General features: G+C 38.5%; 1 protein-coding gene across 1 annotated transcript in view; it reads right to left on the reverse strand.

The window, feature by feature from the left end:
• Window positions 1-90: 90 nt before the first annotated feature.
• LOC137619169 (phospholipase ABHD3-like) overlaps window positions 91-12500 on the reverse strand; it is a 14160-nt gene continuing 1750 nt past the window's right edge. Inside the window, exons 3-6 of the mRNA XM_068349355.1 lie at window positions 11925-12037; window positions 10799-11033; window positions 8336-8501; window positions 91-6081 (exon numbers count right to left, since the gene is read on the reverse strand). Of these exons, the coding sequence (XP_068205456.1) occupies window positions 5834-6081; window positions 8336-8501; window positions 10799-11033; window positions 11925-12037 (762 nt within the window). The 3' untranslated portion in view covers window positions 91-5833. The remainder of the gene's footprint in view (window positions 6082-8335; window positions 8502-10798; window positions 11034-11924; window positions 12038-12500) is intronic.

Consider the following 12500-nt stretch of genomic DNA (forward strand, 5'->3'; position numbering starts at 1 on the left):
TTTTTGACGGGTCGCATACACTGGTTACGATACCAATGAAAATAACACCACTTTATTTTTATTCAATAAGGAACAAATAAAACTCCAAGATATTTTTTCTTTATAAACATTGTTTAATCTTATAATTTTAATTATAAAGTAACAATTTCCCTAATTATTAATAGTAGCAGTAATAGCAAGTTTGGCCCTGGGATGGGTGAAGGATGGGCTGGGTTTGGCCAAATATTACAAGTGGGTCTTGCTAAAGGCCTGTCCACACGACTGAGCCTGATCGGCGGACCTCCCCTCTAACGGGCACGCTTGACGGGCAAACTGTAAAATCGCTTGATGGGTCTTTTAGCGATGCCTTGAGTTTCGACCATGGCAGACGTACATTAACAGATAAATTCTCCTCTGACTGGCACATTTGACGGTCAAACCGTTAAATCGCCTGATGGATCTTGTAGCGAAATCACTATGGTGTTCACCGATGCCTTGAGATTCGACACTGACAGACGTACGTTAACATATACATTTCATTTGCCGAGCCATTCTTTGGACCATATTCTCTTATTTTTCATCACACACAAAGCAATTATCAAAGCAATATATTCTTCTTTTCGGTAGCCACCACGTTTATGGTACCACACTGAACGCTCTACTGGCACCGTCGGGCATGCCCACCTCTCCATCGACTCATCCATGTGGACAACATTCATGGGTAAGCCCGCCAGAATTTACCTTCCAACCCTGGAGTATGTCGATCAGGCCCGCTCGTGTGGACAGGCCTTTAAAGAAACAAGAGCCTGTGCTGAAACAAAGCTAACAAGACAGTGCGTCTTTTCTGAAGCGTGATGCAATGTTTTGCGTATCTATTTAGTTTGTCACTGATTTGTGCGAAGTTTTTTGAAGTAATGAGAATGTTTTGTTCATTTTTGTGATTTTTGCATAATATTTAGTTCGTCTCTTTGATCCGTGCAAGTTTCGGCAGTGCGTCGTAATATAAGAAGCGGGCGATTTAATAATCGTAATTTTACTCTAAAACAAAAGATTGAAATTGTTGCCTGAACAATTTGCCTCAAGAAAACAAAATGTAGAAGGTTAAGAATGTATCTTTTAAATCTTCTCGCTAAATCATTCTAGGACTGAACGCTGCGACGAATGTAAATGCCAGTGCTATAATCTTCTAGTCATATTTGGCAATCCGACAAGACTGACTAAATCTCCACCTTGTCCTAACTGACAACCAGATAAGACTGACTAGATCTTCTCATCCTAACTGACAACCGGAAAAGACTGACTAAATCTTCTCATCCTAACTGACAACCGGAAAAGACTGACTAAATCTTCTCATCCTAACTGACAACCGGATAAGACTGACTAAATCTTCTGGCTATACCTGACAGCCTGATAAGACTGACTAAATCGTCGGGTCGTGTCTGGCAACCCGATAAGACTGACTAAATCTTCTGACTATACTCGACAACCCGATAAGACTAACTAAATCGTCGGGTCGTGTCTGGCAACCCGATAAGACTGACTAAATTCTATGGTCATATATATCAACCTGACAAGACTGACCAAATATATCTAGCCATATCAGACAATCTGAAAAGATTTACCTTGAATATTCTGGTCATATCTGAAAACCTGATGAGACTGACCTTAATTCCTCTGGCAATTCTTAACCTGATAAGACTGACCTTAATTCCTCTGGCTATTCTTAACCTGATAAGACTGACCCTATTTCCTCTGGCTATTCTTAACCTGATAAGACTGACCTTAATTTCTCTGGCTATTCTTAACCTGATAAGACTGAAATTAATTTGTCTGGCCATAGCTAACAACCTGATAAGACTGACCCTAATTTATCTGGCTATTCTTAACAACCTGTTAAGACTGACCCTAATTCATCTGGGTATTAACAACCTGATAAGACTGACCTTAATTCATCTGGCTATTAACAACCTGATAAGACTGACCCTAATTCATCTGGCTATTAACAACCTGATAAGACTGACCCTAATTCATCTGGCTATTAACAACCTGATAAGACTGACCCTATTTCATCTGGCTATTCTTAACAACCTGATAAGACTGACCTTAATTCATCTGGCTATTAACAACCTGATAAGACTGACCCTAATTCATCTGGCAATAGTTAACAACCTGGCAAGACTGACCCTAATTCATCTGGCTATTAACAACTTGACAAGACTGACTAAGTCTTATGGCCATTCCAAACAACCCACCAAGACTAATTCTAATTCATCTGGCTATACTTACCAACCTGACAAGCCTGAACATTTTTATATCATGTTTAGTTCACTTAACACTTCATTTCAGCCTCTGGTTTTCTGTATCTGCTTTTCCAGACTTGTAATGTATTGCACACGAGATTGCCCAGAAAGGTTACAAGCACTGGACCTTGTGAACCCCCCCAAACCCCGTAAGGGTTACGTTAGTAAACCTCCGCCAACAAACGTTTGTTATCCAAAAGGCATTGTTAGGTAGATCGGTTTGATTGATGAAGGAATAGAGGAGTTAAACTACCTCAAAATCAAAATTAAATAAAAATTACAATAAGAAAACTGTAGCTCTAATCTACTAGATATACATACAACTAAATTACAAGTAAATTGATTTGTTTTTCTCACAGTTGTCGAGTTTTAGTATACTTTTTCTTGGAACTCAGTTTGACGAATATGCGTATATAACTAATTATTGATATTATTTTGAGTTATGAAGTATATGCATTCTGTGTTCATTGCTTATTGAACCACTTTGAAGCTAGTGCCAAATCTATAAAAGTCAACAGAAAAAGCACCGAGACACTTGTATCTCAACTTCGCTACTGTACATTCACGACAACATTTTCCAACGTCCAGTGCTGTAGCCCTGTGGTAATATAGGCTTTAGCTCTATTTATATTTTCTATAAACGCTCTTTATTAAACAAACCTACTTTAGGCATACGGACGATTCGTCGGAATTATCTACCGCGAACATATAATTCGTCGACTGAAACGTCAATTGCGAGTCTTCAACAACCTTCGATAAAACAGATTTGTTCGAAATCATCACGAATTTGAGACATCCATATTGGATTTGGGCTTTTAGCCAGGCGCTGGGCCCCCTAAGTTTATATAGTGAAAGCCCAGCTACACAAGGGGCTCAAAATTATAAGAGATTGGAAGAAAAGAAGCCAAAACGGAAGTAAAGGAACTGAAGGAATGCCTACAATACACCACTACAGGTGCACTGACGTCCCTACCCCTGAATGATTCTTATGGTATCCATATTGCGACAACTGTTTGGTACCCTTGACAGCGAGGCGTTTGTTGACCGAATGGTCCACATAGTATTGAAAGAAATGGATATCCGTTTGAGGCTCAAGGTATGATGGCAGGTTCATCCTTGCCAAGATTCTTGGACACGACGTGTCTTACCATTCTAGCGGTATTTTTAGCTTTACTTCAGAAGCAGGTCTTCTGAAAGCTATTTAATTTTTAAAACGACATCTTTGCTTTTATGGTTTTAATTGAATGTTCTTTTATTCTTTATTCATAATAAATTATATATGCGTCAGTGGCCTTAGATGTCAGGATGCCAGAAAACCTTGATTCAATCAATCGACCTATAAACTTCCGCAGTTTGTTCAGTACGTGTATGTAATACGAACCTTAGCAATTTCAACGAAAAGGGTCTCCTTACGCCTTTCTTGCGGATCTGGGCTGCACACGGACATCACTGCGCTAACATAACCATAGAACAACTAATATGTAATTTCATCCAATGACCACTTTATCTAAAATTTACAGTAGAAGAATATTTAGATGATATATACACTACCATAACAAATGCTTTCATTTCTATGTTCAAATATTCTATATAGAATTAGCTGGGAGTGTTTTAATTCAATACAAATTTATTATAAACTTAATTACCCAATCTATTAATCCACAAACGTTTGTATCCCTATGATAAGTTGTAAGTTAGTGTCCATGTTCTTGTCTCCCATCAAACTGTCAGGATAAATATCCTTCTATAAAGCTATCCTATGGATAAAATATCCAATCTAGGCCTTCTTATCCATTTATTCAACCATTTTGGAACAGCCTTAGCCTTCAAATTACTAAAATTCTGACTGTTTCGTTGTGGAGAGGCCAAAGGAATAAAAATAGACTATACTAATAGGGGGCCATGTTATTTTATGCGAGTTACCCAATAAAAGCGAAAAATTTCGTTTTCTTTGGTATATATATGTATTAGCATTAACCAGTTTTCTTTGATAGTAGTGTTCATTTAAACGGTAACTTACATAAGTCTTTACGGGGATATATTTTTTTTTCTTTTCAGCATATGACAATTGATAATTTTACCCTGCCATTTTAATAGAAAACCATGAATTATATATTAGATTTCCATTTTTTTTTTTTTAGATTTTAAACAAAAGTATTCAGTGGTCATTAGGGAAAGCATATTAAATAATTGAACATAGAACCTCTCTCGCGCCTCTTTGCTTAATATAACATCAATTTCAAAACAGAACAACTATGAATAAATGTGTGTGTATATATATATATATATATATATATATATATATATATATATATATATATATATATATATATATACATACAGTGGGTACCCCTGAATACCGCCAGATGCAATCTGAACGTACACGTCGAGAATTGGTGTTCTACAAACAAAGTAACAAACATCAATTTGTACTAATTATTACTATGAGCATCTGTAGACGTACGGGGAAACATGGCGTTAACGGTGCCTCTCTCCGCGAGATCGACTGATCTCGTGCGCGGGTTCCTCGTTTTGCAAACATTCTAGACGCCTTTGCAATCACAGTGTGTAAACAACTAACAAATTACCCGAAACTCGATTCAGAGCTTCAAACGATTCAACAACTTTGGTTATATCTCTTAAATTCAAACTAGAAACAATACGTTTGTTATATCTCTTAAATTTAAACTATAAACAATATGTTTGTTATAACAACGAGCACCCGATTTAGTAGTCTCTACTCTACCCTGGTTATCGTAAAACAGGCACGAGCAACTGTTTTTCAACTGGCGGTCACATTTCACCAGTAAGGGCTTGTCCAATATATACTATTTTTTGCCCAATTTCTGTTTTTTTTTGTCTTACTATGAAAGTTTATGGAAACCTGACATCTTATTTGCTATTTCTAATGCTGATAAAGATAATTACTGGTATAAATAAATAGTTTCGGTAACCTAGAAAATCTCGCGGGTCTCAAAACAACTACACAAGTTGCCCATGCCTGTTGAAGAGTATATATCATTGTAAATTTTACATAGTGTCTGGCGTTTGCATGCAATGCATAACACCATAAAGCTATGATTCATTATAATGTCCTTAGTCATCATATAATGTGCATAGAAATTTATCACATATAAATAATTTGCATAACATTTACAATTATTTTATATATACTATCATACACATTCAACCTTTCATCATTGTAAATTGTGGATATTATTGCTAGATTATTCTACCCCTTCTATAATGTCCAGTGTCATCACAGAATATACATATTATAAATACACTATTAATGCAGTCTTTGGATTTCCCTGGTATATGTTTGTCATAGGTCCCCTTTACAATGTCATTTGTCACTGTGGATAGTCCACGTCTTACAATAGTTACGACATGTCCCAAACACGACCCAAGTCAGCCGTCCTCAGCCCTCTACTCGAGAGCGCATCGCTGCGAAGCAACGGCAGCGCCTCTTTGAAACTAGACTGATAAAAAAAACCAGAGACAAATAAAGCAAATGTGATCAACAATATAACCTGAGCTAGTGCTACCCGGGGTTAAGACGCCGACGATGTCTTCTCGGATTTTCCCAGCGCGTTTTCCTTCGCGAACCTGTTGGCCTCTTCCCGGATGTCTTTCATCTCGTCTAGGCTGGAGAAGATCCCTTTGATCAACTGGCCGTACAGACGGTCGCTGTAGTAAGTGTTGGTTGGCAGGATGCCTTCCATGAAGCCGATGTGGCCTCCTCTGGCCGTGACGACGATGGCCACGTGGCTCGATTTGTTGGCCGCCTCTATGGGAATTCCTGTCGAGAGGTAGAAAGGAGGATATTAGAGTTGGATAACAGTGTGCTTTCGATATAGCAGTAAAGGTTTAAAAGGTCATTCATGAATGGCATAAGCAAAGGACAGGATAATGCCATAGAGACCAGTCATGTATACATTTAAGTGCCCAAGCCCCTCTCCATCAAGCGAAGACCAGGGAGGGCAAGGGAATGGAGGCTGATGACTCGGCAGATAGACGTATAGACTCCCCCCAAACCTACTCCTCCCAGACATTACTAGAAACCTTGAAGCTCAAGCACTGCTCAAATACTCATCCACAATGATTTCCAGAACCCTGAAAGGTTAAGGCGAGCCAGGCAGGATACGTAAGGGAGATGAATGAGAATTTTATATACGGCAATATTAAAGATCATAATACTGTAAATTTATAAGACATTTAGTATACGATGGTGGATGCAATTGGGTTAGGAGTGGATAGCGCAGCACATTTTATGTGTCGACGAGTTTATAGCAAGGCTCCTGTTATCCCAAAAGAGTGAAAAATAGAGAAAAAACTTCATTACCTTATATAAATTTGGGACCCATAAATGATTTTTTTTATTAATTTCTGTGGTTATAAAATCAGTGATGATAAAAAGATATACCAAGTAAAATAAACTCCCATTTATTTTTGTATTGTACTTATATGATATAATAATGTGTGTGTGCTTTAGAGTTACAAGGATTTTGGATGTCTGAAAGGCTTTTTAATCCACGTGCGGAGACTCCATTTGCTCTTTGGTCGAATGATTTAGTTTAAGCGTTCAGAGAGTTCTTATAATCTTGTCTAACTTATTCTTGAACTCATTTAGCATGTTACTGTTTACTACATCCGCTGGAAGTCTATTTCAAGTATTTGCAATTTTGTATGTAAAACAAATTGCCACATTGAGTGGTGTCGTAACTTCAATTCTAGTTAGTATCCATTACTTCTGGACTGATTTGTGCTAAGCGAGAAAAGATTGTTGTAATCTACATTTGTTATTCCTTTAAGAATTTTGAATACCTCTATTGACTGTCCCTTTAGTCATCACGTTTTTAGATCAAATAAGTTCAAACTTTCCATCCTTTGTCTATACCCAAATTGCCTTAGTGTTGGAACTAGTATGGTGGCCGTAGATTGTACTGTTTTCAGTCTATCTATATCCTTTTGAATACTTGGAGCGCAGAATTGGACTCTGTATTCTAGATGAAGTCTTACTAGGGATGTGTACAGCTGTAGTATAGTGTCTTTGTTTCTGTATTTGAAGACTAATGTATGCCATTGAGCTCAGAATTTTAATCTAAAACAATCACAAAGTCAGTTTGTTTGTATGATTTAAAGGCAGATTCAACATATTGCCTAGACTACAAGGTCTTGTGGTTTGATCCGTCTTACCCTTCCATTATCTGCAAAAAGACCCAGTTTATTGTGGGTAAGGTCAAGGTAGTATGAGCGAATTATGTTAATACCCCTTGTACCTCTGTTGACCTGTGCAAAGAAGTGGGTACTTGGTAACTGGTAAACAGGTGGGTCATCTTTGGGTTGGTAAAAGGAAACAGGCTAGCAAGTTTCTTCTCATCTTATCCTCTATTAAGGGTTTAAAGGTTGTTCATAAATGACAGAAGCAAGGGATGTGACAACACCTTGGAGAGCAGCCATATAAGCATAAGATTACTACCCAAGCCCTCTCTCTATCAAGTTAGGACCATGGAGGCCCAGGCAATGGCTGTTTCCCAAACCCCTCCTCCCATCCTTAGCTTATACAGATGGTAATGTTACAGACACTGCTAGCTACTATAGAGCTTGAGTGGATCTTGAATCTTTGTCTAACAGATAGCCAGGCAGGGGGCATTTCCAATAGGGTACCACAGCAATAGGAAAGAGTCCTTGACCTCATTCTTATATGTAGTTTCTACTGGCTGAAGACGGCCAATAACTCTGTTCTGATCCTCAGCTTACTTGACCTTCCTCTCGTCATTACGTTCCTTTGGAAAGGGTCGTTGACCTCGTTTTCACCCGTAGTTTCTACAGGCTGATGACTGTCAATAACTCTGTTCCAATCCTCAGCTTACTTGACCTTCCTCTCGTCATTACGTTCCTTTGGAAAGGGTCGTTGACCTCGTTCTCACCTGTAGTTTTTACTGGCTGAAGACAGCCAATAACTCTGTTCCAATCCTCAGCTTACTTGACCTTCCTCTCGTCATTACCTTCCTTAGGCTTTAAAACTCATCTGACCTTGGTTCCATACTTACCTTCTATAGGTTGGAAGGGGTCATCCGCAGCCGACAGACACAGGAGAGGCACCTTGATCTCGTCCAGCTTGTCGTGGAGGCAGGCGGAGCGGTAGTAATCCTCCACGTCCCGGAATCCAAACTGGATGGCCGTGAACCTGCTGTCAAATTCTCGTATGGTTTTGCTCTGCAAGACAGAAAGGCGTTTAGGAGACTGGCTGCTGGAATATAACTTCAGGTAGACATCCTCCAAATACCGTAAATCACTAAGAGGTTTTGAAGGATGTTTTAGGAGATTGGCTACTAAAATACAACTCTAGGTAGGCATCCTCCACGTCAATCACTGGGATGTTTTAAAGGATGTTAATGAATCATATTATTCTAAGTTATATTTCGTTTGGTCTGATTATCTGACGATAGGTATACCAGAATAACAAAGGGGTATTCCATGGTATACTCAAAATTACTAAGCTATTCCATTTAATAGTTAAAAACTGTATGTTATTTTTGAAAGAGATTTAAACCTCTCGCATTTTACATCATTCAAATGTTAATCCTGCCAGACCATTAAAATTATTCACAAATTAGTTTCGTATGTGCAAGATTTGGCTTTTGGGAACTACATTTCATCTAGTTTAAGATTCACATAAGAATAAATGAATAAATAAATAAATAAATGAACCAGGAAACGTAATGTTTGTGTTATCGATTACATAACCCCTATACCCTTAGACATGATTTATGTATTGGGTAGCACATCAAAATCTGAGAATCTATGATAAAAATTCTGTGAAAATAGTGTTTTTGAAAGGAAAGTAAAATAAAATCAAATTAAATTATCATTATGATTATTATTATTACTTGCTAAGCTACAACCCTAGTTGGAAAAGCAGGATGCTACAAGCCTAGGGGGGTCCAATAGGAAAATCACCCAGTGAGGAAAGGAAACAAGGAAAAATGAAATATTTTAAGAAGAGTAACAACATCAAAATAAATATTTCCACATAAACTATACAAACTTTAACTAAACAAGAGGAAGATAAAAAAGATACAATAGTGTGTCTGAGTGCACCCTCAATCAAGAGAACTCTTACCTATGACTGTGGAAGACGATGGTACAGAGGCTATGGCACTATCCAAGACTAGATAACTATGGTTTGATTCAGGAGTGTCCTTCTAGAAGTGCTGCTTCTACCATAACTTGTGTCTTTCCAAAGTACAGTTTCCAGTGAAACCTTAACAAGGATTTTCATCGCATCAATTCTGCGAGGTTCTTACTCGTCGGAGTAAGGTAAACGGACAATCTTGGTTGTCAGACTCGTCGGAGCAAGGTAAACGGACAATCTTGGTTGTCAGACTCGTCGCAGCAAGGTAAACGGACAATCTTGGTTGTCAGACTCGTCGGAGCAAGGTAAACGGACAATCTTCGTTGTCAGATTGAATTTGGGTACGTACCATAAACTTTGACTTATAAAGAAAGATATATCTGATACAGATTTGAAGACGATTCTAGAAGCTTATGCAATACAGACTGCTGCAATCTGAGCATAAATTTGGCCTTTCCAGTTAATTGCGAGCTTTTCTTTAATCCCCAACTGTGGTGGGTGCAGGCTATGTATATAGTTTTTGCTTAAAGAGGATGTAAAACTTGGTATAGGTCTCTGAAATATAAAGATTAATGGTACCCTTAGCTTACTCTGGAAGTTTTACCTATGCAGGCACAGGATGCGAGACCGTCTGGGCCTCTGACTTAAATGGGTCAACGGTACCTTTACTCTAACTTTTACATGCAAAGCCACATACAAGAGTCAGCCTTGAGATTGACTTCTATAAGTAGATGTGCATTTATGTATAATTTGAGCTTGATACTATAATCTTCACTTTTATAGTTAGATGTAAGTGTACAAAGAGCTTTTACTGAGCTAGATGGATACGAGTCTTTGATAGTACTTCTACTTATTCAGGAAGCTTCCATCTATGAAGTTGACCCTTACATGTAACAGCCACACTCTCCTTGTAACTCTAATCTATCCAAAAGGACCTGAATCTAACCATGTTGAATTTAAACACCATCATCTATCTTATTAACCAGCTTGGGACGTAAACATACACAAGGAAAGGCTAAACTTTGATGTGTATTTATCCAGGTTACCTATAATTGTTTAGTGTCTACTTTCCTCTTGGTAAAGGTAGAAGAGACTCTTTAGCTATGGTAATCAACTCTTCTAGAAGAAGGACACTCTCAAAATCGAACCATGGTATCTGGTCTTGGGTAGTATCTTGGCCTCTGTACCACAGTCGTCGTCTGTCTGAGGTTAGAGTTCGCTTGCTTGAGGGTACACTCAGGCACGATGTCCTATCCTTATTTCCTTTCCTCACTGGGCTATTTTCCCCTGTTGGGACCCTTTGAGCTTATAGCATACTGGTTTTCCAACTAGAGATGTAACTTAGCTAGTGATAATAGTAATAATAAATTAATCTCACCTGCATGACATGATCCAGATCCCAATCATAGTTCCCCTCCAGCTGCTCCCGCATGTTCCTGATGGAGTCGCAGAGACATCCGGCGAGATGTCTGTTGAGCAGCAGGTTCCAGAGGGGCTTCTCCAGGCTCTCGGTGCCCACGAACACGTTCCAGGGGATGGAGAGAACCATGGCAGCAACCAGGTACTCGGATGCCTTCTCCCCGCGGGTAACCAAGTAGTTGCCCAAAATCATTCTGCGGAGAGATCGATTCGTTCAGCCCTCAGGTAGAAGTGTATGCATATATACATTTCTTCATTGTATAACATAGCCTACGAAACCTATATAACAAAGTTATGGACAAGCAAATGTATGAGAATATGATCTTGATATATAATTAGAAGACAATTGCAAAATTACCCAAGTATTAATGCCACTTTCCTTCTGCTTTGTTAATTAATCTTATTTATCACTGTAAATCTAAGCTTGGGAAATTACCCTTCCTATGTGTCTGTATATGGGAAGGGGTACAGAAAGTGGCTATGTCTCTTCTCGTTTAAAACTACAGACCGAATATAAAAGGAGGATTCCTATAGTTGTGGAAAAACAAACACCAGACCTTGGTGGTCCATGTCAAGGAGTAATGGATCAATATTGCTCTAAAGCAAATATAGCAAGTTCATTGATATGGGTGATAAATCATCATCATCATCATCTACGCTTATTGATGCAAAATGCCTCCATAGAGGATTCATTGGCTAGATACATTAAAGGATAGCCAGTTCCTTGTGATGCGTAATGTCTACCTAACAAGGGCAAGTGACCCCTGCCAGTCCATACTAATTCTAGTAAGATCAATCGGCAGGCATCAGGAGTAAAACCCGAAGAGACAGTTTGTCCCTCACCCAATCCGTCAACCCTCTGCCAGTGACGTCATCGTGATTTAGGGGGCATTTCCTCCACACCCAAAGTTCTCATTACTCCACCAAGTTGCTTATCCACTTATACGAGTATAACTGTTGGTAAACATGGATTGCTAAGATATATCGCCTAGCACGGTAATAAAAATGAAGGGTAATAGAGGTGGTGAGAAAACAGAGAAACGGGAAAAAGAGTTAAGGTCCTGACGATTTTCCCGAGGACTCACCCTCCAAGGGAGATGCCAGTGGCCATGAGAGGGGCGTTGGGATACACCCCCTTGATATGCAGGATGGCCTCCTCGAGGTCATCGCTGTTGGCGGCACAGTAGGTTCGGGCAGTCTGCGAGATACAAACGAAAAAGCAACGTCAGTACAAAAAGAAAGCGTATTGAGCAACGATACATTTATTCTTCAACTGCTAGATTGTGGAGGAAACTCGCATCGACCAAAAATACATTTTTTTTTCAACTTTGTGAATGAAACTGAGCAGAAAACGTCCTGAAGTTCTAAAGTTTTTACTCTCTATTTTTTTTTATTGAATTATTTAAGAAAATTGAATTTTTTTATATAGCGCCATTGCTATTTTTTTTATCTTGTTGAAAGTGAGATTTCTATAATCAATTGAAGCATTAATTTTGAATTTTAAATTCATTTAGCTATTCAGCTTTTGTTTATAAAACACATTCACAAAATATACCCACTGTTGGCTTATTCTTAGCAGTGAATTTTTTTCTTTAAAACCACAAAAAAAAAATTTTAAAGTAAAGATAAGAGCTAAATAAGTAATCAGAGAAAGAGAGCTC

Source organism: Palaemon carinicauda, chromosome 25 (assembly GCF_036898095.1).
Source record: "Palaemon carinicauda isolate YSFRI2023 chromosome 25, ASM3689809v2, whole genome shotgun sequence".
Lineage (NCBI taxonomy): Eukaryota > Metazoa > Arthropoda > Malacostraca > Decapoda > Palaemonidae > Palaemon > Palaemon carinicauda.